The sequence below is a fragment of the Bos grunniens genome, chromosome 3, assembly GCF_055505025.1.
Source record: "Bos grunniens cultivar Pamir isolate PY7600 chromosome 3, Bosgru_T2T1.0, whole genome shotgun sequence".
NCBI classification, from domain to species: Eukaryota; Metazoa; Chordata; class Mammalia; order Artiodactyla; family Bovidae; genus Bos; species Bos grunniens.
Genome location: NC_141167.1, coordinates 106,744,965 through 106,772,688, shown reverse-complemented (window position 1 = coordinate 106,772,688; position 27,724 = coordinate 106,744,965). Strand labels below are relative to the sequence as shown.

The following is a 27,724-nucleotide window of genomic DNA, read 5'->3' as shown; positions in this document are numbered from 1 at the left end:
AATTAAATATTTATTAGTGTGATTGATTGATTAATGCTTATCCTCTGCTAAGCTCAAATGCAGTACACTTGCTTATCAATGTCTTGTATTCCCAGTACCTGTCATATGATAGAAACTCAATTTAAAAAACTGTTTTGGGGGAGGGAGGCTCACAAGGGAGAGGATATATATGTATATAATTATGACTGATTCACATCGATGTGCGGAAGAGACCACCGTAACATCATAAAGCAATTATCCTCCAATAAAAATAATAGAGTCTTGACTAATGAATAAATCAGTCAGTCTACGCATTGCTTTTGATATATTTTCAGTTAAAGAGTCAGACTTATTCTCTGCACTAAAAACCATCAACCCTCACTCTGGTGGTTATTGTCTTAAATACTACATTTTAAGAAGAAAATAGGACAAAAAGGAAAGACTCTCAGTCTAGGACCACATCTTGGAAAACATGGTGTGTGTGTGTGCGCGCGCGTGTGCACACGCATGTGCTCAGTCGTGTTCAACCCTTTGACCCCGTGGACTGACGCCCACCAGACTCCTCTGTCCATGGAATTTTCGAAGCAAATATATTGGAGTGGGTTGCCATTTCCTGCTCCAGGGGGATCTTCCAGACTCAGGGATCAAACCCAACTCTCTTGCTTCTCCGGCACTGGCAGGCGGATTCTTTACCACTGCACCACCTATTGGAGTCTGAGTGTTCACACCATTCATAGTCATCCAGCTTCAAGAAAACCATGCTGAAGTCATCGGGCCTATTTAATGTGAATCAGTCTTTATTCCGCACTTGTGTGGTGCATTAACAAATTCAACATACAAGGTAGCATTACATATTGTAGGTTAGCATTACAGCATTATGCAGTTTCACACAATTCATGTTAGCTTTTTCGATTTTTTTCTTTTTTTAAAATTTGACACGTTTATTTTATTTTTTGAGTTTCATTTTTACAAGAGAAGACACAAGGTAAAGAAAGACGACCACATCGGAGAAGGATCACGGTGAGGGCAATGTCACTATTGTGGCCATAATAAAAGCTTCCCAAGAAAAAGGACTTGCATCGTTCCCTCTCCTGAGCAAGCCGCCCCTGTCCCATGAACCAGTCTGTTCTCATATCCCGAGCACCGCTCCTAAACGTGTACCTCTTGGCTGTGCTCCACTGAGATGAACTGAAGGAAGGACTAACTCATAAAGGGACTTTTTGTTATTAAGAAAAGCTCTTGCCTTCCCAAGGAATCAAGATATCAGCAGAGAAGGACTGACTCTTGGAAAATCAGAAGTGACCATTCCCTAACCTATTCCTGATCATGAGTGCCTTGTGTGAAAGCTAGAATGTAACTCTCTTGTCTTTCCACCGACTCTTAGGAGTAGGCATTCCTCCTCCACCCTTATCAGTTAGCTCTGGGAGGAACAAATGTGAAAGCCAAAGTCAGCTAAGAAACTTTGGGATGGCTGAGTCAAGGGCACGACGGATCAGGCCTGAGGTAGGAGGGAGGAACCTGGGACTGTCTGCCTCTTTGCCTTTTTCTGAGAAAGACACCGAGGCAGTTCCTAGGCTACAGAACTATGGGTCCCTCTCCTGCCACCTCCACCCACCGCTCAGTAGATGCAAAGAATAAAGTTACAAGGAGATGGGTAAGAGAGGAGTTGGGTGAGGCTGTTTTCCCAGACTTATGTCAGGAGGAGCTTCAGAGGCACACACAGCAGGGCAAAGACCACACTTTTCTCCACCTGTTGCTTTGCATTGTTTCTGGGAAGGAAACAAAAGCGGGTTGCTCAGCAGTTTCTGATCTTTAGACATTAAGGCGATGGAGAGGAACCATTTAAAATTTTTCCTAATGGGGCTTCAGAATGCTCCTGTCAGATTTACATTAAACTATCTCAAAATGCATTTTTAGAAAACAAAAATTATTTTTGTCTACGTATGATACAGTATTTACATTCCATGGAGTATTGGATAGAAACCAGTGATGTGAACCCAGCTGATGGTGAGATTGTGAGTCAGATTCTGGGGGTTGGGGGATGACAGGGACAAGAACAGAGAGTGGGCTCTGTGCCTGCTCAGAACTGCTCTGCACTGTCAAGAATCCAGGTTAAAGAGAAAAAAAGAAGAATGGGGTTGGGGGGGTCAGGGAACAGGTTGGTTTTAAATCCACAAGAGTTATGGAACGGCAGAGGCAACATCACCACTCTCTCCATAGAGACTCAGCTTTTCAACTCTTCTCAGAAGCAAGTCAGATAGTGATGTTCTTGTATGAATGTGAAATTTCTGTCTCTACTAATTTTTCAGGCCTTGGTTCAAGCTGCTGCTTATCTGAGTTCCTCTTCAGGCTGGCAAAAATATCTACTGCCTATCCGGGCTTACTTATCATCCATGGAGTCTCTGCCATCTGAAAAGTCTCAACTCTAGAGGCATGGCTGGACTAGGGATAAGGAGACATGAATTCTAAAACGGAGGCTGAATCTCTCTCAAGCTCTGCTGTCCACTGGCAGGTGGAGGACTGAGCTCTGTGGTTTCCCCATGCCTTCACTGTACCTTGAGATTCAGGAGTCCTAAGAACTAAGCACTTTGTTTACAGGGAAAGGATGCTCTGAAAAATCCAAGTCATCTTTATTACTAATTTAGTCATGTGCTCGTTTTACTCATTTAGTTATTTTTAAGGGCCATTATTGAAAAATTTGAGGAGAAAGAATAATTTCTCAAGGTCCTTTTCCTTATGAAGTAAAACTAACCTCACGTAAACTACTTGAGAAGACTCTAAAGCTTCTCAGCGGTCAGCATTTCTGGAAAAACAAAGGCCAGTCTAACCCTTCAAACCACAGATGATTCCTAACACATCACCAAAAAATGGCTATCCTTCCAAACACAGCTACAAAGGGCGAGGCACTCATCTCATTTTCCTTGTCTTCATAACTACATTTGGGATCAGCAAGATATAGTCAATGGTACTATCCTGTAGCTGAACTTGAAGTCCCAAAGCTCTTTCTAGAGAAGTCATCTAGTTTTGTAAACCCAGATTCTACCGAAAAGTCTGATGCCTTCGTGTAATTGATGACGTATTAATCAAAGAGAGTCTTTTACCCCTTTCCAGCAGGAGCGCTGATAGCAAACACGCCTCATTTCTCAAATACTCTTTCTCCTGCAAACCCTGCCTTATCCATTCCACCTTTGTATATTCGCCTACTGCAGACCTCTGGTTCTTAAGCTCAAAGAGCAGAAATGTAAGTGGTAATAGGGTAAAAAGATGGGGATGATGAAAACATGAGGTTTTACAAGAGCAAAAAGATTCTTCCACAGAGGTGGGGGATGAGAATAACTCTCCAGAGAAGCCCAATAAAAAGAGACCAATTTCAGGTAATCAGCAAATACAATTCGGCACAAAACACGATTTTCATGGATTAAAATCTGTACCTTGATATTGGCAGTTAGGCTAATTTCTTCAGTTTGTATTAGACATGCAAATATAAGGTTACATTGTTATATATAGACTTGTAGAGGTCTTTCCCTCTCTTTTTTTCCCCATTTGAAAAAAAAAAAAGGATTTCCTAGTGCCTTGCAAAGGAGAAAAATCATCATTGCTAAGAACTGAACTGCGGCTGTGGTCATGTGGGGTGTTCTCTGTGGTGTTTGTCGTGTAAGAAATTTTCTTCTACAACTAAGATGAGGTTTTGAGTCCGCTCCTCTCGGTCCTCTCCCCGCCACGTCCCTGCCCGGCCTGGCCCCAGGGTTAGAGGCAAGGAGAAGAGGATTAGTACTCGCTCAGACTGTGCCACTTGGCCACGGGCTTGCGGGGGCTCTCGCACACCTCTCTCCAGTGTTCGGCACCGCTGGCTGTGACACTGTGCGCCCCCAGGATCAGCCTCCCCACCACCTCGTTCTTGGTGGTGCGATCGAAATCGATGACCAGGAACTCGATGCTGATGTCAGGCAGGAGGTCGGTGGGGATGTCGTAGATGAAAGACTCGTTGAAGACTGGGTTCAAAGTGCACTTCTTCACGTGGGTTTTCTTCTTGGCAATGCGCTTTCTGCCGTAGTAGACGTTCACCTTGACATAAGGATCTGGGGCCCCCAAAGAAAAAAGGGAGACAGGCCAATGACACAGTCCTCTCCTATACAATGTCAGGGAGGAGGGGCTTCTGCTGTCCATCTCCTTGATGTCCCCTCTCTCACCCCGTGGGGTCTTTGGTGGTTGCACACTAAGTGTACACTGACTCTGTACACATCTGCCTGCCTGGACAAGGGGTCAAGGAAACCAGGCAGACAAGGAACAGAAAAACCGCCTCGAGTCAGGGCCAAAGAAACTCCATGACACCAAGAAGCATTTTCAAGGGGGCACAGGGACTACCAAAGGCTGCAGGCTTTCTGAGAAGTCTCACCTGGAGCAAGGGCACAGAGGCTAGCATGTATACCACTGTGAATACCTCGCCAAAGGTAGAGACCATTTGCTTACCCAAAGGAAGAGAATGTAGACAGAGAGGAACAGGTGGAGGGTGAGAGGTGCAGGGGTCCTGAAAGGTGGGCGGGGGGAGGTGCTTGGATCACAGGCGAGGGGCAGCAGGGCAGGGAGGGCAGACAGACAGAGATAGGTTGAAGTAAATAGCTGCTACCTGAGAGACCGGTGATGTCCATCTTCGGCAGGTGTCTGGCTTTGAGGACCACCACTGTCATTCTCTGCGCCACAGGCTGGTATGACAGAGACACCTGGAGCTCGCCTCTGCTAATGCACTTCTGTGGGGAAGAAACAGCAGGTGAGAACCCCAGTCGAGGGGGCAGGCCACGGCACAGAAAGTGCGGGGGCGAGGACAAAGGAGATGTTCTTCTCACAGTCCTGACAGTAAGCAAGGGGATTCCCGGTGGCCCTGTGGTTAAGACGCCACACATTCACTGCAGGGGGCGTGGGTTTGATCCCTGGTCAGGGAACTAAGATACCGCATGCCACATGGCGTGGCCCAAAATAAAATAAAATAAAAAATCTTATAGTAAATAAAATCATTTGCACGGAGAGGCAGCACAGCACAGACTCTGCAGTCAGACTGGCCTGGATTCAGATCCTGACTCTACTGCTTATCTGTCTGAGCTGGGACAAGGTCAGCCCTACTTGACCTCTCTGGAGTTCTGCTTCCTCTTCTGTAAAATGGATATGAAAACAGTAGCAACTTCCCAGGACTAGTAAGAGGATCCAGTAAATTAGTGTGTACCAGAGACACGCATTCTCTCCTGCTTTCTCATTTGGTTCTTGTGATAAAGTTTTGAAGGGAGATAGGAAACTCGCATTTGAGTCTTAACTTTGTCATTTACTCACCAGCTAGCCCTGGGCAAGTCCCTGAACTTTCTGGAGCCTGTGGCTCCATCTCAGAAGGTGAATATCCACACCTGCTCTGCCTGCCCCAGGGTATGACCTTCTGAGCATCTTCTCCGGCCACCCTGGTTGCCCACATCTTTGTTTCCCCACCTTGAAATGTTATGCTAGGCTCTATTTTGAGCTTGGAAACAAGACAAAACAAAACAAAAACTCTAGTCCTCCAAGAACATTTTAAATAACATTTGGATACTAATTACATGCCAGGTGCTGGGAATTCAGAGCTAACAGGAATCAGTCATTGTTCCCAAGGATGGAGTAGAAGATTCAGAGACGTAAACAAACATGTTTACTTGTCAGGAGAGTGAGAAGCCTCGGAACTCCCTGGTGGTCCAGTGGTTAGGTCACTGTTGAGGGCCTGGGTTCAATCCCTGGTCAGGGGACTAAGATCCCACAAGCTGCGCGGTGAGACCAAAATAAATGCTTCAGTGCTGCTGGGAGATGCAGGGGAGGTTTTGCCAGCTGACATCAGGGCTGAGCTTCTGGAGGGTGAGAAACAGACACTGAGGCAATGGGCAGAGAGAAGATCCTGCGTGGCAGGGCAGCCGAATGGCTGGCTTCGGGCTGAAAGGGTAAGCTATGTTCAGAGAACGGGGAGAGGTGAATGTACCTGATGTTGGAGTCCTGGCAGGAGGGATGGGCCAGGAACCTGGAGAGGTGGGTTAGGTGGGGGTGAAGGGCATGGGGAGCAGGGGGAGTAAGCTAACCAAATAGCAGAGCCAGCAGCAGCAGCCAGGCGAGAGGAGGTCTGTAAGCATAGGAGCGACTTCTGTAAGCATGATGTTACTGCTGTTGTTAATATATTAATAATCATATTATTCTAGTTAAAGCTGGAGAAAGAACTAAAGATGAAAGTCAGAAAACCTGGTGAAGAGGCTGCTCCCACAGGCTAGGGAAGAGAGGGTGAGGGCTGGAACCAGGGCTGTGGCAGAGGAGATGGACCTGGGATAGGTCTCAGAAAGAACTGTCAGGATTTTCTGGGTGGGGGCGGCTAACTGGATGTAAATACAGGGGAGAGGGAAGAGAGGAAGGAGTGTTTCTTGTGTTTCTCTCTTAGGAAGTGGGGATGAGGCTGGGGTAAAGAAAACGAAATGTGGCGGCACAGGAGGAGCTTAGGACATAATAAATTAAATTTGGGACAAAAAATTTTGAGACCAAATCACTCCTCCTCTATCAAATTGTATTCCTTATACTCTTCATAGCCCCAAAGGAAGGTCACCAACTCGATGAATTCTTAGATTGAACAAAAATAGACCAAACTCACCACCAGCCTTACATATGCCACATACCCACCAAAATGACTTGCTGTGCATTAAGAGTGCCAGGCAATCTTCTAGCAGCTAGGGCTGAAAAGATGCACCCCTACCCTCCAGAAGCTCACAGGCTAGTGCCTGCCCAGGTGTGTCTGGCGCAGGAAAGAACAGCAGTAAATGGTTTGATTAGCTCATCAGTGAAAAACAAAGGGAAAACCCTAATAGCTTATGCTTTGATTGATTATAAGTCGTCACCTCAAGGAATGAACTGTGATAATATTTCCATTTGGTTTAAAAAATTTCTTGAGGTGATGTTTCATACGAGGAGCGTACGGAAATGTCTTTCATAGGGTACTGAACGTGACTAAACTTTAAACGCAGCCGTTAGCTTTAGAAATTGAAGTACAAAAGAAAACAAGCTTTAGAAATGATTTTCATGGTTTTCTCTGCTAGATGAAGCCCTACATCTTTTCCTTACCCATAACATACAGTCGGCTCTTGACTGTATCCACAGGACGCACCCCGAGCCAGTGTAAAATCACAGGCTGGTTGCTCCTGCCAACCAGTATACTTCTGGGTCACTTCCTTTGACATAAGTCAGAACTTAGTCTGAGAATGTGCGCTCATTTTTACTATCAGTCACAGCCCAAAGGCATCAGGAAGGTAATCCCTCAGCAAAAAGAAAATACCTTCCGAAATGTTCAGAACTGAACTGCTCAATACCGTAGCTGGTCGCTACATGTATCTATTTAAATTTTAATTCATTAACATTAAGTAAAATTAAAATGTTAATTCCTCAGTCACACTGGCCCTATTTCAAGTGCTCAGTGTCCACACGTGGCCAGTGGCTACCATGTTGGATATATGCAGATATAGAACATTTCCATCATCAGAAAGAGTTCCAGTGAACAGTGCTGATCTATCTAGAAAGAACTTTTGGATTATTTGAGCCACTGCTCCCCTCCATTTCCATGAATAATGAAATGTTAACTAGTTTTGATATCTATATCTGGGACCTTGAATATTGGTATCTAAATATTAAAAATATAATCTTTAAATATAATCTAACTTTATATACAGAAGAAGGCTAGGGAGGGTAAAAAGGAAATTTTGATTTAAAAAATAAAGTTTTATTTGTAAAAATAACATCAATTACAAGATGATACTTAGGTTTTCTGATTATTTAAAACTGTTTAAAAAAAAACCACACAAACTGTTTCCTAAATCATCCATTATAGCATAATCACCCTAATCAAAGTCCCGTGCGCCTTCCCTAGTTCTTTGGGAAAGTGGACAACTTCTGGTCACCTTCACAATCCTTTCCTCCCCTAAAATCACTCCTCTGGCAACTGTTCTCCATCTGACCCACCCTCCCCCCTCACCTTTGGCCATTTTACATGGGCAGAATGCCCGTCCTCATTCAGCTGCCCCTTTGTGATGCTCAAGTCTGCCGCCACAACACCACCTGAATGCCATTCCATTCTGCACTGAAGGCCAGAGTTTCAAGTCCCCCCTGCCGCCTCCCCTTCTCTTTCCACCCAATTCCCATTGCGAGCGGCACTGTCAATGGCTCTTTCTCAAGGGCTCTTTGTCAAGGGCTGGGAGCGCACTCTGTTTCCCAGCCCCTTCGCCTAGTGAGGTAAAGACCCTGTTGGGGGGTGGGCGAGCAGAAGGACAAGGGGGAGAAAGGGTTTTATCCATGCCTGACAGAGCCGGGAGCTTTGCTCTCAGAGTACAGGATCCTTTCTCAGTCCGTGGAAAAGAGGAACAAGGGCAGTGGTCCGAAAGAAGACGTTAGACTGAAGGAAACACTTAGGTGAAGGATAAGTCTCTTTCTTATAATTAGCAGAGCCCCTACGGAATGACTTTTTCTAGCCAGAGCATCTTTGCAAAGAGGAGGACTCAGGCATCCTCAATAAACCTTTATAGGGACTAGAAGTTCTCAGTGCTACCTCCACATTAATCACAGTCATGAGAAAACAAAAGAAACAAAACCCTCAACATTCAACCACATCCCTCCTTGTCTTCTCCCCAATACACATACACAGCAACTTCCTTTTTTGGTGTGTATGATTTTATTTTATTTTTCTATAGCAAATTTCTTTATTGTTTATGGAAAATTGACATTCCTTGTTCTTTCTTTTCACTCCCTTTTGACTAGCCTGGATGACCTCCAAGGTCTCTTGTAAATCTGAGATTTTAAGAATCCTCTCATTCCCATGACCACTGTCCCAGGTCATGAACACCAATCTGGCAGCAGAAAGACAGGAAATGGTTTGGGAAACAATGACATGAAGAAATTAGGAGGAGTCTAACAACTCTCTATTATCCACCCTGTAAATCACTTCTTTCCCACTGTCTCTTCTTTAACCCCAGCCCTCTCTCAATCACTTCCCTTCTCCTTGTGAGGGGTGTATTATGGAAATGTAAATTCACTTTTATTTCTTTCTGAATAAAATACTAAGGCGGTAAAAAAGCTGCCACTAAAGGGAAAAAAAATCCAGTTCCAAAGTCCAACTCAGATAGTTTGGGTGTTTGGAGTTTATGCTGTAAACTTGTTTTATTAATAGTCAAGTGTTAATTTTTAATGCTTCTTGTATCTTTCTGTATATTCACAAGAGCTGAGAGTGCTCTCACAAAGTGACCCCATTAGCCTTTATGATCCAGCCAAGAGGGAGACTGAGGCCCAGAGAAAGTAACTGCACACCCAGAATTAGACACTGAAATGGACAGAATCAGAAATCATGACCAGTCCTGGCTTCTTCCAACTGGATTACACTGCAAGAGCGGAAAGGATAAGAGCTGAATTTTCTGCTACAGGTCAGGAAATGCAGTTAGGGGTTGGGGACTGTCTAGAGAAATGCAATTCTCACCAGTCTCCACCCAGGAAACTTTGATCCCATTACTATAAAGGGATACCCTACCCAGATCAGGAAAGACTCTTACAGTGTGGACTCTTCCAAAGCAGCTCTAGCTGATGAGCCAAGGGGAGACCCAGAAACAGCAGACTATTGGCTACAGTAGGGAGGATTTAAGGTGGACATTTGGAGGCTGCACTGCTAGGGAATCAGGGGTACAAATGACTAGGGAGATGACAGCCATGACCCAGGATGAAACATAGCCCTGCCCACTGGCACTGGCTGGGGAAAACAGGCTTAGGAAGCCTGGGAGGCTGCAGGGCTCTGGGTGTCCTGTCTGGGGCCTCATCCAGGGAGTGTGCTGCTCAGGATCCCACCCTGGCTTATCCCTTCTGAAGGGAGTTAATAAAGTGGAAAGAAGCTTGGCTCTTGCCAAGAGCCCCTGGCAGTTTAGCAAATGCCATTGTCTATGCTCCCTGCCCAGTGTCCTGGATTTGAGGCTTGTTTTGTTCCCAGCCCAAATCAGTCCCTTTTCTTGCCAGTGTCTTCCCAGCTGCAGCCTGGCACAGAGCCCTCCTCCACACTCAGCCGTGGGCTGAGAATGCATGAGCCGTCTGGGGGAGTCCAGCTAGTTGGTGGCTTTATCAAGGCTAGTACTCCAGAGAAGGCTGTGCTGAAAAGAACCGCCCAGTGAGGAGAGCTGAATGAAGGCAGGGGGTAGGGTACTGGAGCTGCTATAATGGGGAGTCAGGAGTCAGGGGAGCGGGCTGGTAGAATCTGGAGGAAAAGAAATGGAGGGAGAAGGGAGAGGATGCAGGGAGATGAAACTGGTCACTGCTGCAGCTTCTTTGCGGGACTTCTGCCTCCAAGCTCAGAGGATGCGAGAATTCCTGCTGTGTTGGACTCAGCTGTGTCTCACTGTATCCTGGCAATGGACCAGTGTTCATGCCCTGACCAAACACCTCTAATATTCTCTAAAGTGTTCAGACTTCCCCTGGCCCTTGTGAGCTGAGCGTGCCACATGGCAACAGCGGTTCTCTGGGCAGTGGCATGACTAAGCTGACTGCAGTGGAGCAGGCAGAGATGGTGCAGGCGACAGAGACGGTGAGAGCACACTCCCGGGGGAAGGGCTCCCTGCCTCCCCTCCCCAGCCTGGCGCAGCACAGCGCCCTTCAGCAATGGCCAAACCTGCTTCCCAGGAGCTCACTGCCCACTCAGTCCTGCTGGCCTGGAAGCCTCTTGTACGTTCCTGAGCCTTCTGCCTCCCCACTGAGTCCAGCATGGGTTTGCAGCTGGAGAGGGCAGTAACAGAGAAGTAACGTACCTGCAGGCAGGGCTCTTTCTGGAAAACGTACAGGTGTTTTTAGTGACCCTGATATCCTTTCCAAACCTCCTACCATCTTCTCCACTGATCTAGCCTTCCTTGTCTTCCTTTACTTTATCAAAATAAAATGTAAATATCTACAAATCACATATCTCTCCCAGGGATCAAACTTTAATAATAATAATCCTGGTTAACATTCATGAGAGTTTACTATGGGCTAGGGACTATGCAAATGCATCATTTTAATTCCTTATAAGAAACAGAGACTCAGAGAATTTAAGCAGCTTGCCCAAGGTCACTTAGCTGGTAGAATTTAGATTCAAACTCAGGTCTGACTTCAAAGTCCTTGCTGTGCTGTGCTTAGTCTCTCAGTTGTATCCGACTCTTTGTGACTCCGTGGACTGTAGCCTGCCAGGCTCCTTTGTCCATAGGATTCTCCAGGCAAGAATACTGGAGTAGGTTGCTCTGCCTTCCTCCAGAGGGTCTTCCCAACCCAGGGATTGAACACAGGTCATCTGCATTGCAGGTGGATTCTTTACCATCTGAGCCATCAGGGAAGCCCAAGAATACTAGAGTGGGTAGCCTATCCCTTCTCCAGGGGAACTTCTCAACCCCAAAATTGTACCGGGGTCTCCCGGCATTGCAGGCAGATTCTTTACCAGCTGAGCTACCAGGGAAGCCCCAAAGTCCTTGCTATCAATTCCTTATGTTAAATCCTGAAAAAGGAATGAAACTCTTAAGTATAAAATTTCAACAACTTCTTTCACAGCACACTCACTATACAATAAATGCCAAGATTTCTTTTTTGTCTTTATCCTCCACTAAGTAAAAGCTACATGAAGGCAATAAGATGCCAGCTATATTATTCCATTTGATTCTCGTAACCCATAAGGAAGGCAATATTATCAGTTCCATTTTACAGATGGGGAAATAGAAGTTGAGAAGAGTTAAGTAACTCACTTACATCATAACCCTGGAAAGTGGTGAACTGGAAGGTGAAGCTAGGCAGTCAGATAAGAGCCCTCCTGCCAAACCGCAGAACTGCACTGCCTCCCCAGTTGAGAATGAAACAAATGAACTAGTGTGGCTGGGAGCACAATTCTTGCATCCCTGAAAGGATTCAAGAACCAATGCTAGCTCAGTGGAGAGAAGGCAGGATGGAGGGCTCTCATGCCCCTCTTAATGCAAACAGGGCAGAGAGGAGGAACGGAGAGAGAAGTACCCGTGGCAAAGGTTTTGGCCTGTGTGAGGGGCCTGAAAGGTCAAGCAGTTGTATGCTATGAATGCTAAGTTGTTTCAGTCATGTCCGACTCTTTGCGAGTCCATGGCCTGGGACCCACCGGGCTCCTCTGTCCATGGGATTTTCCAGGCAAGAATACTGGAGTGGGTAGCCATTTCCTCCTCCAGGGGCTCTTCCAGACCCAGGGATCGAACCCGTGTCTCTTACATCTCCTGCACTGGCAGGTGGGTTTTTTACCACTAGCAATACCTGGGAAGCCAAAGCAGTTGATGAAGTTGCATTTATAAAATGGTTGTTAAAAGTCACACAGATGCAAGCCTACTTTTATCTCTAGGTTTGGGCTGGGAAAGGGAAGCCGAGGGGAAAATTACTGGATACTTCCACAGTTTCTCAGTTGTAAGGAATAAGTTCACAAGAGGAAGATCACACATTTTGGAGAAGAAATTGGCTCCCATATGCCTGAAATGAGGAGGTCTAGGACTGGAGGGCTAGCCTGCTCCAAGCAAGCTGGATGCAGCATCAGGATGTCAACCACTAAGAGCAATTTCAGAAGGCATTTGCCCGTTTCTCTTCAGGAAGTTGCTTCTTGGAGGAGGCCTAACCTGACAGGCTCTCTGTCTTACTCTGACCACTGTTCAGTCTTGACATCCAAGAGCTTCCTCTCTACAGCCCCTCCTTGCCATCCATCCCACTTCTCCCTGCCATTCATCCCCTTCTGTCCCCCAACCTACCATTCCTCCCCAACAACTCTTCCTCCTCACCTGGATGTTCCTTTTGATGATGTCCCTGGTCAGCTGTACCTTGCCCGTGCTAGGGTCCACCCCAGCCAGCGGCACCATGACCTCCCCAATGACGTCATCCCGGGAGAAGCGGTCAAAGCTGAGGACGAGGAAATGCAGGACCAGGTCTTGCAGCTGGCTGTATGGGATGCCATAGAAGGTGAAGGTTTCATCAAACACAGGGTCCAGGGTCTTCCGCAGCACCCTGGTCTTCACCCGATGCCGTTTGTCAGGAAGGATGGTCATTTTGATGTAGGGGTCAGAGCCCTGGGTCTGGTCATCCATCACGGGCAGCCCATGAGCCTCCTGGATTGTCACCACCAGGGCTTTTTTCGGGAAGTTATAGTCCACTGAGAAGGTGAGGGATCCTAGCATGACATCCTCCTCTGGAGATGATGGAGAAGTAGTTTTGCTTTCCCCCGGGGTCAGGCTTGCAATGGGGCTCCTCAGTTCTTCCCCATAGTCCACTTTGATGGGCAATTGGTCTACACAAGATCCAGAGCTAGGTCCCTTAGGACTCTTGTCTTGGCCCAGCAGGCCAGCCTCTGCTGCATCTACCAACAGGTTCCCGCGTCCACCTTCCCTCCCGGGGCCATCTTTGTCTCTCCGCACTTTGATGATTTTCTTCTTGTTGCTGAGGGTTTCTGGATATATGCTGATGCCTTTGAGCATGTGTATGAACTTGTATGGTGGGTTCTTGTGCTTCTTCTCTGCCTGCTGGTGGCAGCATGTCCAGACAAAGACGGTCACTGAGACACACACCACCAGCACAGAGGCCCCGATAAGGCCAGCGACCACTGGTGAGACATCTGAAAGTGGAGACCAGAGATGTGTCAAGGCGGCTGGACCTCAGCCTCTGCCAGAGCACCCCTGCTTAGGGCCTCCGGCTGGGGCCGAGCTAATCTGCAACCCAGCCTTCTTCAAAGCAAAACTTGCTCATCTAGGCTTAGGAACGTCTCCCCTCTCTTAGAGATGCCCTCACCCATCCCTCCAACCAATCTGTGGCTCTTTCTTCCCACCAACCTGGATGAAATACTTACCTTCTCTAGAAAGCCTCCCCTGCAGTGCCCCACCTGACTGCCTGTTCTTTTCTCGGCCTTGCCTCTGCACTTACGGACTTGGTTTGCTCAATGGATTTGTATTTCACATAAAGTGGCCCCGTAAGTGTTATAGGTCACCCTTCTACATAGGAGCCATTCACCTCAACTGTTCCACAAAGGCATGAGCTGTGTCTGGTTTCGGGAGGATATTCCACAGCATGCAGCACAGGGTTTGCCACAGTGGGTTTGTGTGGGCTGACTGATAGGTAGGGTGGAAGGATGTGGAATTGACTTTGGATGGGTTTGGTAGGGTGCCCAAGGGTGATAAAAGTAGGTGAGTGGTAAGAAGTAGAACTGTGGGCCTAAGTCCTTTTGAAATATGTTTCAAATTTCAGCTCCCAGGCATTTGAAATACTTGTATTTTAATGTAAAATACAAATATTTAAAAATAAAACACAAGTATTTTAAATAGGAAGAAATAGGGACCATGGAACATGTCAGACCTTGTCACCTTCTTAGTAAAGTCTTTCCTGACCAACCTATTTAAAAATGTAACCTTTTCCACCCTTGAGACCTACACTTCTGGCCCTGCTTAATTTTCTCCATATGACATGACATGAGTTCTCTCTTTCATAAACACACACACACGCATGCACACATATACAAACACTCACATATAATTGTATTAGTTATTGTCTATCTTCACTAGAATGTAAGTTTCCTAAGGACAGGGATCTTGTCTGTTTGTGTGCTGTGCTCAGTCACTCAGCCACGTCCAACACTTTGTGACCCCGCTGACTATAACCCGCCAGGCTTCTCTGTCCATGGAATTCTCCAGGCAAGAATACCGGAGTGGGTTCCCCTGCCCTTCTCCAAGGCATCTTCCCAATCTTCTGGGATTGAACCCAGTCTTCTGAATTGCAGGCAGATTCTTTACCTTTTGAGCCCAGGGGAGCCTTTTGTTTGTTTAGTTCCTGTCTATATCCCCAGCACTAAAAACACCCAGCAGGTACTTAATATTTGTTAGGTAAACAAATAACTAAAGAGAAACAGGTTTTTTTTTCTCTTCCCTTCTCTAGTCTTGTCTTTTCCTGCACAAATTGGGCCCCTGACTTAGATAATTTGGTTTTGGGATTTCTTTTCCCTTAAATGCACTGAAGCTAAATTGGGTTTAGGCCTTAAAGATCTAGATAAGGCCTATAGTTATCCATACTACGCATTAGGGTAAGTCTCAAGTAGGGCAGGGGGAACTAAGGAAATAAATGTGATTCTTGCATATTCTAGATTTTTCCTAGAAGATCCTTCTATCAGGCATAGGCCTGGCCTGCTGCCTCATTCACTGCAGGCTTTTGTTCAAACCTCATCAGAAAACATTTCCTGTCTGTTCCAAGGAAGATAGTATCCCCACTACTCTGATTGATTTCTCTTTGTAGCACTTATTACCTCTGGTATATATTTATTTGTCAGTCTTCTCTTACTAGGTAATTTAATAAGACCAGTGACTGGCTGTTTTGTTCACTGCTACATTCCCAGGTCCTAGAACCATGTGGCACATAGTAAGTGTTCAGTGAACAAATGAGTTAGTGAATTCAAAACAGCTTCCACTTTAGGAGCTTGGGATTAACAGATAACAAACTACTATTTAAAAAATAGATAAACAGCAAGGTTCTACTGTATACTACAGGAAACTATATTCATTATCCTGTAATAAACCATAATGAAAATATATATATACACACATATATAATTAAATTATTGCTGTACATAAGAAACTAATACAACATTATAAATCAATGATACATCAATAAAAAATTTTTAAAAACCCAGTTGCCACAGATTGGAGAAAGCGGATGAGGTCAATATGACTACATATAACAGGGATAAATGTAAAATTCTATTTAGCCTTCAAAACCTATTGATAGGAAATAGGAGACCTTACTTGATAAAATCTGAGTAAAACTAACTTAGTAGTTTAAGTGATCACAAGCTTGGAGTATACCTAGGCTGACTTATACTATCAGTGTGATGTCTAAATCATAGAGGGGCAGTATAATTTCATCTGCTCTGGTCATGACACACATGAAGTGCTCTATCTATTTCTGACAAGAATAAAAATTGCTGTTTTTTGTGTGCCAGTATGATACCCGTGCCAGACACTGTGTTAGAGCTTCCCCAATTTGACTCAAATAACTCACTGAATAGGTACCATTAATAGCCCAATTTTACAAGTGAGGAAGCTGGGGACTCAAATCTGCTCTAGACCACAAAGAAGCAAATGACAGTGATGAGATTTAAACCCTGGTCTATCTGACACCAGAATGTGTCTATATTATGGATAAGCAGGATAGAAGAGGACCTAGAAACCATATTAAATGAGGAGAAACTGAAGAAGCTGAAGCTGAAGGGTCTGGGAATAACAACTTTCTTTAATTACTGAAGGTACTTTGCTGGAAGAAGGTCTCATCTGATTTTACTTCGGAGGGCAGGTCTAATACCAGTGCATACAGGCTACAAGAAGACAGATAAATTCAAAGAACTGAATTATTGTTAGAACTGCCTCTCAATGGCCCAGATTGCTTCCGGAGGCAGTGAATCTCTGAAGACTTTCAGAGACTGGATCACCTTCGTCAGATATATTATTCTAAAAGGAATTTCCTTAACAAGGATTGGAATCAACATCTCTGAAATTCTTTCTGCCTCAAACATTCAAAGTTCCATGAATGTTGGGACCAGGTAAGAAAAGAAGTGGTAACATTTTGAAATAATACAGATGAGGAGTAATGCCATTTAACAAAAAGTATATCAAGGTGACTGTGTCCATGGCCATGCTGAATAATAATAGCATTTATTTTCAGAATATCAGGTGAAATAAAAACTGTTAGGGAGAGGTTTCACATAATGGGAGCAGCCTTGGCTGTAAGCTCCTTGAGAGCGGGCAGAAATTATAGCCTGTTTACCTTTGAATCCCCGAGTCTCTTGCATCAAACAGAAGCTCAGTAAATACTTGCTTGAACAATTGATTGGGTTCAATTGTAAATCAGAATGGGCACAATCTGAAAAATCGGCTCTCCATTCACCTATGAGAGATTTTCCTGAAAACTGTTTGCTACTGATTCGTAACACTGAATATTATCTCTGCAAGAAGAGAAAAGCAAGAAACTACCAGGACAAGTATATTTTTGAGAATGATTTGAAAGGGAGCCTAAAGGTCAGGTTGAGAGACATCTGAGTGATCCTTTTGGTTCTACCATAAATTTACTGTGTGATCTTGAGAGATCCCACTGCTGCTCACTATGCCTCAACTTTTACTGCTAGAAAGCAGTGGATCAGTAAAAGAGAAGATGAAGGATGCTTATCTTTCAGGAGGGTGGAGAAGGAAAAAGATGAATGGTTAGATAGCATCACCCACTCAATGGACATGAATCTGAGCAAACTCCAGGAGACAGCAAAGGATGAGGAAGCCTGGCATGCTACAGTCCACAGGGTCACAAAGAATTGGACATGACTTAGTGACTGAGAAACAGCAACACAACGCTTCCACCTCGTTTCCCACTTTCGCTCTACGTTCTTCTTCATTTTAGTATTTGTTAATCGCTATGTCTCTCCCCCACACCCATGGCAGCAAACTAGAACAATCAGAAATGTTGAAACTCAGGACTCTCTGTCTAGTTTTAGTCAAAGGCTGAGTGGGAAAAGTAAGTTAGAACTAAAAGCTGAAGTAAGTGTTTTCAAGTAGCTGTAAATTGCAGTGACCCATGCTGCTTGCTCCTTTTGTCCTCCGAGGTCACAGATAATTGAGTGTTGGCTTGGTGTATCTCACAAGGGCTATGGAGTTTGAAATAAAGTACTCTATGAGATGTGAAAAAAGTCAGAAGTTCTACAGGGAGTTCTCGGTGGAGACCTTCCATATGGATTTGAAGATCTATAAGACACAGCTAGGTTTGTTCAGCTCTCTCAGCTTCTGACCAGACATGCTTATTGACATTTCCTTTGCAAAAATAGCCTTTCCTGGTCAAGTAGGGCAGCATGATACAGTGAAATAAGAATGAATTTTGCCATCAATGGGAAATTTGTTTAAATCCTAACACTAACCTAACTAGTTTGACTTTATCTCCCTTAGCCTCAGTTTCCTCATCTAGCAAATATATATATATGTATATATATATATATATATAATGAATACACTGGAGGGTATTTATAAGTCTTTTAGTATGTAAAAGGTTGATATAATTTCTTTTCTTTTGTTCACTAATATTACCTCTAGATGACATCACTATATTATGCTCTATAACATCTAACTTTCCAAGGAATCTGGAACTGCAATTAGAGAAAAGAATATAATGGAAAGGAGGCATAAGAAGAAAAAGAGAGAACTAGAAGAAAATCACAGAGTACTCATGTAATCAGAAAAGGGACATCAATTTTGGAAATTTAGGACTCAAATAATAAAAATGTAGAAGATGAAGTGTAAGAAAAATATAATCAAGATTTATCCTTGGGGAATCAGTGTGAACCAGTAGTAAATGGGTGTGATCTGTTGTCTGTATACTTTCTCTGACCTGATATTCTTCCTGACATTGAAGGGATAGAGCAGGCTGGGTTTTGTTAATTTCCATAAACCTTCTAGTAGGGAGTGAGAAAAGCCATTTCCTAGTTGGATTGTGACCCCACCCTAAACACTGGAGTCTGGATGCTCAAACCTTCTGGATTGTCTGAGACATAGAATCTCTTAAGGGAAATGAAGGAACCCTAGGCTGACAGCAACTCTCACCTGCTTCTCCCATCCAAACTGGGATAGGACTGAGGCAGAAGCAGGGCAATTCATTTTTCTTTGGGGGGCAGGAAAACAGCACAGGAAGTTTGCTATCTCAGCACATTTTACAGGAATCCCCCAGAGGAAAAACTTGCATCTCGAGCTTTTCTTTTCCATCTGCTTCCCTATTTTCCACCCCACTCTCTGATCCAGGGAGTGTAACTCATCTTGGAGCCTGTAGGGTTGGGTCTGGGACCAGCCGCTCCGAGATGACGTAATGCTTTCTCTGGTACACAAAGCGGCCTCCCCCGGGCTCGGCCTTTTGCGCCCCTCCCCCTCTGGGCCGGATCGGGCCCCCGCCAGCACCAGCGCGCGAGTCCCCCTTTTTGAAAAGCCGGCCCAGGGAAACAGGAAACAAAGGCCTGAGAAGAAGAGCCTAGGCGCTGCCAGGAGGCCCAGAAATAGACATCACGTCATCCCCCAGCCCAGCAGCGCCAAGCGCCATTTGGTAGCATCGGACGGACCCCACCATTACGATGCAGAATAGACATGGCAGGGCTCACGTTTCCTCCCGGCCCCAGCATCCAGCTGACCGGCCTCAGGAGTGGCTTCCTTTTTGCTCCCCACCCCCGCACCCCTCTTTCCCCAGAGGCCGCCGCCTCCCCTGGCTGCCTGCCACCCAGCCCACAGTCTCCAAGCTGCCATCTTGATGCCCCATCCCCCTTGCCACCTCCCTCCCCCGCAGCCCTGAGGAGTGGGAGGGGGAGGAAGGGGCACCGCCCTGCGTGCCCCAAGGGGGAGGGCTCGGCCTACCTCGCCTCTCCTCCCCTCGAAGGAGGGGTTCACGTCCTTGGCAGGCTCTCGGTTTCTCACCTCCAGCGGTACTCACAGTGCACCATACAAGGTTTTCGCATCCTGGACGTCCCCACCCTTGCTGTGACTCTGGCCTTCTCGGCCCCTGCAGCCCAGAGCTCAGGTTCGGACGCTGTCCACTGCCGGCGATACCACCACCGTAGGCCCGATTCTACCCACCACCACAGGCCCGGTTCTAGAGGGGCTGGCACTTGAAGGCCTTGATCTGGGCCTCACGTTCTGCCCAGCCGCTGAGCTCCCTTGGCTTGGCAACGGTTTAACCTACCCCAGGCTTAGTTTGCCAGATTTTTACTTACCAAAGCTAGGTCGGATGTTGGTGATCTCAGCCATGTCGTAATCAGAGGCTATTGCTATAAATGCTTTTGCAATGGTCGGTCAGACAAGTCTGGGACCTCCGGTAAGTACCGGAGGCCGCCGCTGCAGAGCGCTAGGTCAGGGGAGGGGGAAGGTATCTGGTGGATGCCTCCTGCGACGGTCTGGTCCCTGGTTGACAGCTGCGGTCGCCTCTTAAGATGCTCCAGGGATGCTCTGAGCTAAGGATGCAGGTGCAGCCAGACTGGTCCTGATGCGAGGTAGGCCCCGCCTTCCTCCGAACGGCCCTCGGCAGAAGACTCCGCCTCTGTCCGAAAAGTTCCGGAAGGCAAGCCCCGCCCCTTTCCGGAAGATCCGTGGGAGGGGACCCCTCCCGCTGCCAAATTTTCAAGAGAATGAGACCCCGCCCACTGATGGGCTTGTGGGTCTGTAAAGCGAAAACCCCGAGGCCTGACTAAGGAGAAGTTGTATGAGATTCTTTAGATCTTGTGATTCCGATTCCCTAGGCTTAATATAGCAGCAGAATGTTCTGGGCGACAGGGAGGTAGGATTTTGAAAAAATAAAATTATATATTATCTGCTTTTCAATATCAATTACCATTATTTTTATGCGTTTCTTAGACCACTAAAGATCATTATGGAAACTTTCTTAAACTTCAGAAGCTCTGATTGAAGACCAAACCTGGTGACGGCTGCACAACTCTGAAAGTTTACTGAAAATAATTGAATTGTATAAATAAAACCTCTTTGGTGGCTCAGACGGTAAAGAATCTGCCTGCAACGCGGGACACTCAGGCAAGAGCTGACTCAATGGAAAAGACCCTGATGCTGAGGATGAGATAGTTGATGGCATCACTGACTCAATGGACATGAGTTAGAGCAAACTCAGGAAGATAGTGAAGGACAGAGAAGCCTGGCATGCTGCAGTTCATGGGGTCGCAAAGAGTCAAATGACTTAGCAACTGAAGAACAACAATAAGTAGGATGGATTCTGTGATGTGTAAATTGAAGCTTTTTTCTTTTTAAAGACTAATGAAAGTTGCCAATAATTAATCAGTGTTGGCTATTTCTCTTCTAAAAGCTTCAGATGCTTAGAACAGCTTAGATGAGAAAGAGATAGCAAACCAACAGGTCTGTGTATTGTGTAGTTTCAAAAAGCAGGACACAAATGAAAAGCCAAGCTTCTAGAGACATCTTTGGAATGCAAGAGTTAGTGTGATTCACATTAGAGTCACACTGCTTGCGGTTATCTCCATGATTACATCAATGTCACCATTTTGAGCTGTGGATTCTTTTATTTTGCAGATTCTGTTTACAGACAGAATCAAGTCAAATAAATTACTTAAATATATAAATGTTGGTGGTTCACCTGTAAAGTGAGAGTGTTGAATGTACTTTTCTAGTTTTGACCTTCTGTCCTTCTAGGAAAGAGAAAAGAACATCGTTCTAGGAGTTATTCATCCATTCAAAACACATGTATTGAATTTATTGGCCTTCAACTATGCTTCAAGCACCTTCCTGGACACCGGATTAATGCATTAGAAGCTAGAGTCAGGATACCTGATTCCATCTGATAGCTGTGTATCTTTGTAAAAATCACCTACCCAGCTGAGCCTAAAATGTGTCCTGTATAAACAGGAAGGTATAATAGCCATTGTCCTATAGAATTTATTGTAAAGATAAAAAAAAAATCACCTTTGATAACGTAAGTGAAAGCATTTTGTAAGGAGAGTGTTATACAGATATGGATAATTACTATGGATTGAATTCAAGACTACCTTCTCTTTATTCAGGAAACTGCACTATTTGTAACCCAGGATTTCGCTTTCTTAAATTTTATGAATTCTCTATTTCCTTGGTTGCATATTCCAGGTGTCTTGCAGCGAGGACTGTCAACTTAAACCACTGAACCTTAAACTCCCAGTGTTGTTTTGAGTAGGATAGCTCAGTGGACAGAGAAAGCAAGGTAGTGCCTTTAAATATTTTTGCCAACAACGGAAGTGCTCGCGCTTTGGCTTCATTGTGCCCTAAAATAGAATGGCGCCTGGGCTGGGAGCGTGCTCCTTGACACTCCGACGCGGCGCACCGCGACCCGGGGAGGTGTTAGTAAGTCGCTGCCGTTGTCTGACTTCCGGTGATAAGGAAGCTGAGTTTCCGCGGGAGCGGGCCGGCTGGTCAGCGTACGGGTTGTGTCCTGTAGGGCGGGAAGACGCAGTTTGGAGCGGACGTCCGGGCGAAGGATGTTCAGGCTGAGGCGGCCGGGTCCGAGGGCTGGTGCGGGGTGCGTGACAGAGGTAGGGGAGTGAAGACGTCTAGCTGGGAGTGGGAACTGAGTCAGCGCTAGGCGCTGAGGTGAAAAGCGCAGTTTGTACCCCTTTGTGAAATGTTTGCCCAGGAGGGGTTTGCACTAGGGCCTTCTCCTTATTTGCATTCATTCACACTGTTGGTTTGACTGAAGTTCCCAAAGAGGGGGCCTCTTTACAACCTCTTTTGTGTTTGAAGTGCCTGAGCTGATCCCTGCAGGCTAGTGACTGAAAAGTAGCTGCCTTCTTTTCATCCCCCGCCCCCCGCCCCCAACTCCTGCCTTTTTGGACCTCAGTGATTTATCTGGAATATGACTTGCCTAAACTAATTCCACAATCCTTAATTCTCCCTTACCATTCCCTTATCAGAGGAATCTTGCTAATTTAACTGTGATTATCTGATAGAATTCCAGTTGAGCTATTCCAAATCCTGAAAGATGATGCTGTGAAAGTGCTGCACTCAATATGCCAGCAAATTTGGAAAACTCAGCAGTGGCCACAGGACTGTAAAAGGTCCGTTTTCATTCCAAACCCAAAGAAAGGCAATGCCAAAGAAGGCTCAAACTACCGCACAATTGCACTCATCTCACGCCCTAGTCAAGTAAGGCTCAAAATTCTCCAAGCCAGGCTTCAGCAATATGTGAACCGTAAACTTCCTGAGGTTCAAGCTGGTTTTAGAAAAGGCAGAGGAACCAGAGATCAAATTGCCAACATCCGCTGGATCATGGAAAAAGCAAGAGAGTTCCAGAAAAACATCTATTTCTGGTTTATTGACTATGCCAAAGCCTTTGACTGTGTGGATCACAATAAACTGTGGAAAATTATTCAAGAGATGGGAATACCTGATCTGCCTCTTGAGAAATTTGTATGCAGGTCAGGAAGCAACAGCTAACTGTTGCTAACTGGACATGGAACAACAGACTGGTTCCAAATAGGAAAAGGAGTACGTCAAGGCTGTATATTGTCACCCTGTTTATTTAACTTATATTCAGAGTACATCATGAGAAACGCTGGACTGGAAGAAGCACAAGCTGGAATCAAGACTGCCAGGAGAAATATCAATAACCTCAGATATGCAGATGACACCACCCTTATGGCAGAAAGTGAAGAGGAACTCAAAAGCCTCTTGATGAAAGTGAAAGTGGAGAGTGAAAAAGTTGGCTTAAAGCTCAACATTCAGAAAACGAAGATCATGGCATTGGGTCCCATCACTTCATGGGAAATAGATGGGGAAACAGTGGAAACAGTGTCAGACTTTATTTTTCTGGGCTCCAAAATCACTGCAGATGGTGACTGCAGCCATGAAATTAAAAGAGGCTTACTCCTTGGAAGGAAAGTTATGACCAACCTAGATAGCATATTCAAAAGCAGAGACATTACTTTGCCAACAAAGGTCCGTCTAGTCAAGGCTATGGTTTTTCCAGTGGTCATGTATGGATGTGAGAGTTGGACTGTGAAGAAGGCTGAGTGCCGAAGAATTGATGCTTTTGAACTGTGGTGTTGGAGAAGACTCTTGAGAGTCCCTTGGACTGCAAGGAGATCCAACCAGTCCATTCTGAAGGAGATCAGCCCTGGGATTTCTTTGGAAGGAATGATGCTAAAGCTGAAACTCCAGTACTTTGGCCACCTCATGCGAAGAGTTGACTCAGTGGAAAAGACTCTGATGCTGGGAGGGATTGGGGGCAGGAGGAGAAGGGGACGACAGAGGATGAGATGGCTGTATGGCATCACTAACTTGATGGACGTGAGTCTGAGTGAATTCCGGGAGTTGGTGATGGACAGGGAGGCCTGGCGTGCTGCGATTCATGGGGTTGCAAAGAGTCGGACACGACTGAGCAACTGATCTGATCTGATCAAGATAGGGACAAAAGTTCATTTGGTATAGGCTGGGGAATCTCTCCCAGTGTCCTGAAGAAATGGAATTAAAGCAGTTTAAAACTAACCTTATAGTTCAAACTCTTAGAAAGCACTTTTATGTTGCCGCCCTCTAATCCAGGTTTTCATCTAGTGCCTTGGTTAGATGGGCATTCAGGCCTTACTTGAACACGGTTAGTGATGAAGAACTCACTGCAACACAAGGCAGCATGTTCTATTCTTGGGCCTGTCTTATTGAGAATAAAGTTTTTTGGGGTAGAAAGATGCGGTTAGTTTTCATATAATGCTCTTGGTCCAACCTGCATAGAGTATGCACAAAACAGAAGTTCACACACTCATTCATTCATTCAGGGAATGGTTACTGATTGTCTCCAGTAGGGCAGATATTGCTGAATACTAGGGGTACTCATCGAAAGAATCTTTTCCCTCAAAAAGCACATAGTTTGTGGGGGGCTCGTGGGAGAGAGCCAAGAAGCAATCATAAAAGTGGTATGTACAAAAAAAGAGGTTTGCAAATAGATCTATGAGAAAATATGAGAAGGTAACCTCCACTTTAGGTTAGTGTTGCCATTAAAGTGTGATAATTGGAATTGAAGTCAACTGTTCAGAAATATAGTATACACAAAAGTGAGGAATCTCTCTTGTTTTCAATACAAAATTTTTGTTAATTATGGTCTAACCTTTTTAAACAACCACACTTTGCTTTTGGATTCTTTCTGTTAAGGGAAATACCTGTTTATAAAAGCAACAATGGCAAACATTTATTGATCTAATAAATTACTATTTAATGATGGAAGTGCTATTTTTATTTCATTTTATAGCTGAAGAAATGAAATTCAGGTAAAGTAACTTATGCAAGGTCACAAAGCTTACTTGGGAAACAAATCCAGACGGTTTGACTCCACAGTTTGGTCTCAATATCACACTATCCTACCTCCCTGATGGTAATAGTAATAATTAACACTTACTAATCATTTACTATTTAATTCTTATAACACCTCCATAAGGTTAGAAAAATTATTATCTTTTATAGTTGAGAAAACCAAAATTTGGCTAGGTGAAGTCACTCAGGCAAGATAACACACTAATCAGTAATAGAGTTAGAATTTGAACTCAGGCATTCTGTCTCTTCAGTTCAGTTCAGTTCAATTGCTCAGTCGTGTCCGACTCTTTGCAACCCCATGAATCGCAGCACCCCAGGCCTCCCTGTCCATCACCAACTCCCGGAATTCACTCAGACTCACATCCATCATGTCAGTGGTGCCATCCAGCCATCTCATCCTCTGTCGTCCCCTTCTCCTCCTGCCCCCAATCCCTCCCAGCATCAGAGTCTTTTCCACTGAGTCAACTCTTCGCATGAGGTGGCCAAAGTACTGGAGTTTCAGCTTTAGCATCATTCCTTCCAAAGAAATCCCAGGGCTGATCTCCTTCAGAATGGACTGGTTGGATCTCCTTGCAGTCCAAGGGACTCTCAAGAGTCTTCTCCAACACCACAGTTCAAAAGCATCAATTCTTCGGCACTCAGCCTTCTTCACAGTCCAACTCTCACATCCATACATGACCACTGGAAAAACCATAGCCTTGACTAGACGGACCTTTGTTGGCAAAGTAATGTCTCTGCTTTTGAATATGCTATCTAGGTTGGTCATAACTTTCCTTCCAAGGAGTAAGCCTCTTTTAATTTCATGGCTGCAGTCACCATCTGCAGTGATTTTGGAGCCCAGAAAAATAAAGTCTGACACTGTTTCCACTGTTTCCCCATCTATTTCCCATGAAGTGATGGGACCCAATGCCATGATCTTCGTTTTCTGAATGTTGAGCTTTAAGCCAACTTTTTCACTCTCCACTTTCACTTTCATCAAGAGGCTTTTGAGTTCCTCTTCACTTTCTGCCATAAGGGTGGTGTCATCTGCATATCTGAGGTTATTGATATTTCTCCTGGCAGTCTTGATTCCAGCTTGTGCTTCTTCCAGTCCAGCATTTCTCATGATGTACTCTGAATATAAGTTAAATAAATAGGGTGACAATATACAGCCTTGACGTACTCCTTTTCCTATTTGGAACCAGTCTGTTGTTCCATGTCCAGTTCTAACTGTTGCTTCCTGACCTGCATACTGATTTCTCAAGAGGCAGATCAGGTGGTCTGGTATTCCCATCTCTTGAAGAATTTTCCACAGTTTATTGTGATCCACACAGTCCAAGGCTTTGGCATAGTCAATAAACCAGAAATAGATGTTTTTCTGGAACACTCTTGCTTTTTCCATGATCCAGCGGATGTTGGCAATTTGATCTCTGGTTCCTCTGCCTTTTGTAAAACCAGCTTGAACCTCAGGAAGTTTACGGTTCACATATTGCTGAAGCCTGGCTTGGAGAATTTTGAGCGTTACTTGACTAGCATGTGAGATGACTGCAATTGTGCGGTAGTTTGAGCATTCTTTGGCATTGCCTTTCTTTGGGATTGGAATGAAAACTGACCTTTTCCAGTCCTGTGGCCACTGCTGAGTTTTCCAAATTTGCTGGCATATTGAGTGCAGCACTTTCACAGCATCATCTTTCAGGATATGAAATAGCTCAGCTGGAATTCCATCACCTCCACTACCTTTGTTTGTAGTGATGCTCTCTAATGCCCACTTGACTTCACATTCCAGGATGTCTGGCTCTAGATGGGAGATTGTATTTGGTATAAAGTACAGTGTTCATGTTTGAACTTGAATAAGTAAAAGTATATCTGCTGCTGCTGCTAAGTCCCTTCAGTTGTGTCCAACTCTGTGTGCCCCCATAAACAGCAGCCCACCAGGCTCCACCATCCCTGGGATTCTCTAGGTAAGAACAGTGGAGTGGGTTGCCATTTCCTTCTCCAATGCATGAAAGTGGAAAGTGAAAGTGAAGTCGCTCAGTCGTGTCTGACTCTTCGCAACCCCATGCACTGCAGCCTACCAGGCTCCTCCGTCCATGGGATTTTCCAGGCAAGAGTGCTGGAGTGGGGTGCCATTGCCTTCTCCGAAAAGTATATCTGAGGATATTTATTACCATTAATTAATAGGAAAGTGATAAGAACTTGCCTTTATCCTTTCAGGATGGAACAAAAGTGGGACTTGGAAAATGTTGCCCTGTAAGAAGAGAAGAACTACATTGACAGAGTCCCCACAGCACCAGGGCAACCAGGAGGAAGATGACTTAGACCTGCAGGCAGCTGGGAAACCAGAATCTGACCTGGGGTCAGTTAAAGACCTGGGGTCAGTGTCCCTGTCCTGGAGTCCAAGTCATGGCAGAGCAGCTGACCTTGAAGTGCAGGCTGCAGGAATTCAGCTTGGTATGGAGGACCCATCTTTGAGCTCTAGGATGCTCACTGAGGACACAAATGTAGCAGTTCTGGAAGCTGTGGATGTGGCCATCTCTCAGGAAATCACCCTAGCTTCCTTGGAGTCTTCCCAGCCTGTAAATACACACATTGGTAAAGGAAAACTCCAGGCCACTAGCTCAAGGAGAGGGAAGAAAATTACACTCAGACCTGGGTCAGTTACTCAAGAAGACAGAGGCGATCATCCTATCGCTAAGGAGCCTTTTTCAGAAGAGCCTAGTGAAGAAGTCAAGGCAGAAGGAGGTAAGACATGGAAGATCTTTGGCTTACATTTACCTTGTTAGTACCAGCTTGCCATTGCCTTTGCACTTGTCATTGCACTCTCTGCAGTGCCTTTACAAAATAGCATTTCTGAAAGGGGAGGCTAGCTGGGTTTGGAGTTGGAGGCTTGGTCT

General features: G+C 45.2%; 2 protein-coding genes across 2 annotated transcripts in view; one reads left to right on the top strand and one right to left on the bottom strand.

Annotated features, from left to right (window-relative positions):
• Nucleotides 1-754: 754 nt before the first annotated feature.
• Nucleotides 755-20,008, bottom strand: SYT11 (synaptotagmin 11). The gene is made up of 4 exons (XM_086393254.1): nt 19,775-20,008; nt 12,795-13,621; nt 4,604-4,727; nt 755-4,058 (listed from the first exon to the last, which is right to left on the bottom strand). Exons 1-4 carry the CDS (start codon nt 19,806-19,808, stop codon nt 3,748-3,750), a joined length of 1,296 nt encoding a protein of 431 aa, XP_086249380.1. The 5' UTR covers nt 19,809-20,008; the 3' UTR covers nt 755-3,747.
• A 1,915-nt stretch (nt 20,009-21,923) lies between these two features.
• LOC147376662 (GON-4-like protein) overlaps nt 21,924-27,724 on the top strand; it is a 39,431-nt gene continuing 33,630 nt past the window's right edge. Inside the window, 2 exon segments of the mRNA XM_086393261.1 lie at nt 21,924-22,084; nt 27,045-27,572. Of these exon segments, the coding sequence (XP_086249387.1) occupies nt 27,071-27,572 (502 nt within the window). The 5' untranslated portion in view covers nt 21,924-22,084; nt 27,045-27,070.

Bases quoted from the DNA above. Each gene is read 5' to 3' on its own strand.
- SYT11 (XM_086393254.1), bottom strand. From the start codon at position 19,808: ATGGCTGAGATCACCAACATCCGACCTAGCTTTG. The intron at 4,728-12,794 runs GTGAGGAGGAAG...TCTTCCCCACAG, and splicing joins TCATCAAAAGGAACATCCAG to AAGTGCATTAGCAGAGGCGA. The intron at 4,059-4,603 runs GCAGCTATTTAC...TGGGGGCCCCAG, and splicing joins CATCACCGGTCTCTCAGGTA to ATCCTTATGTCAAGGTGAAC.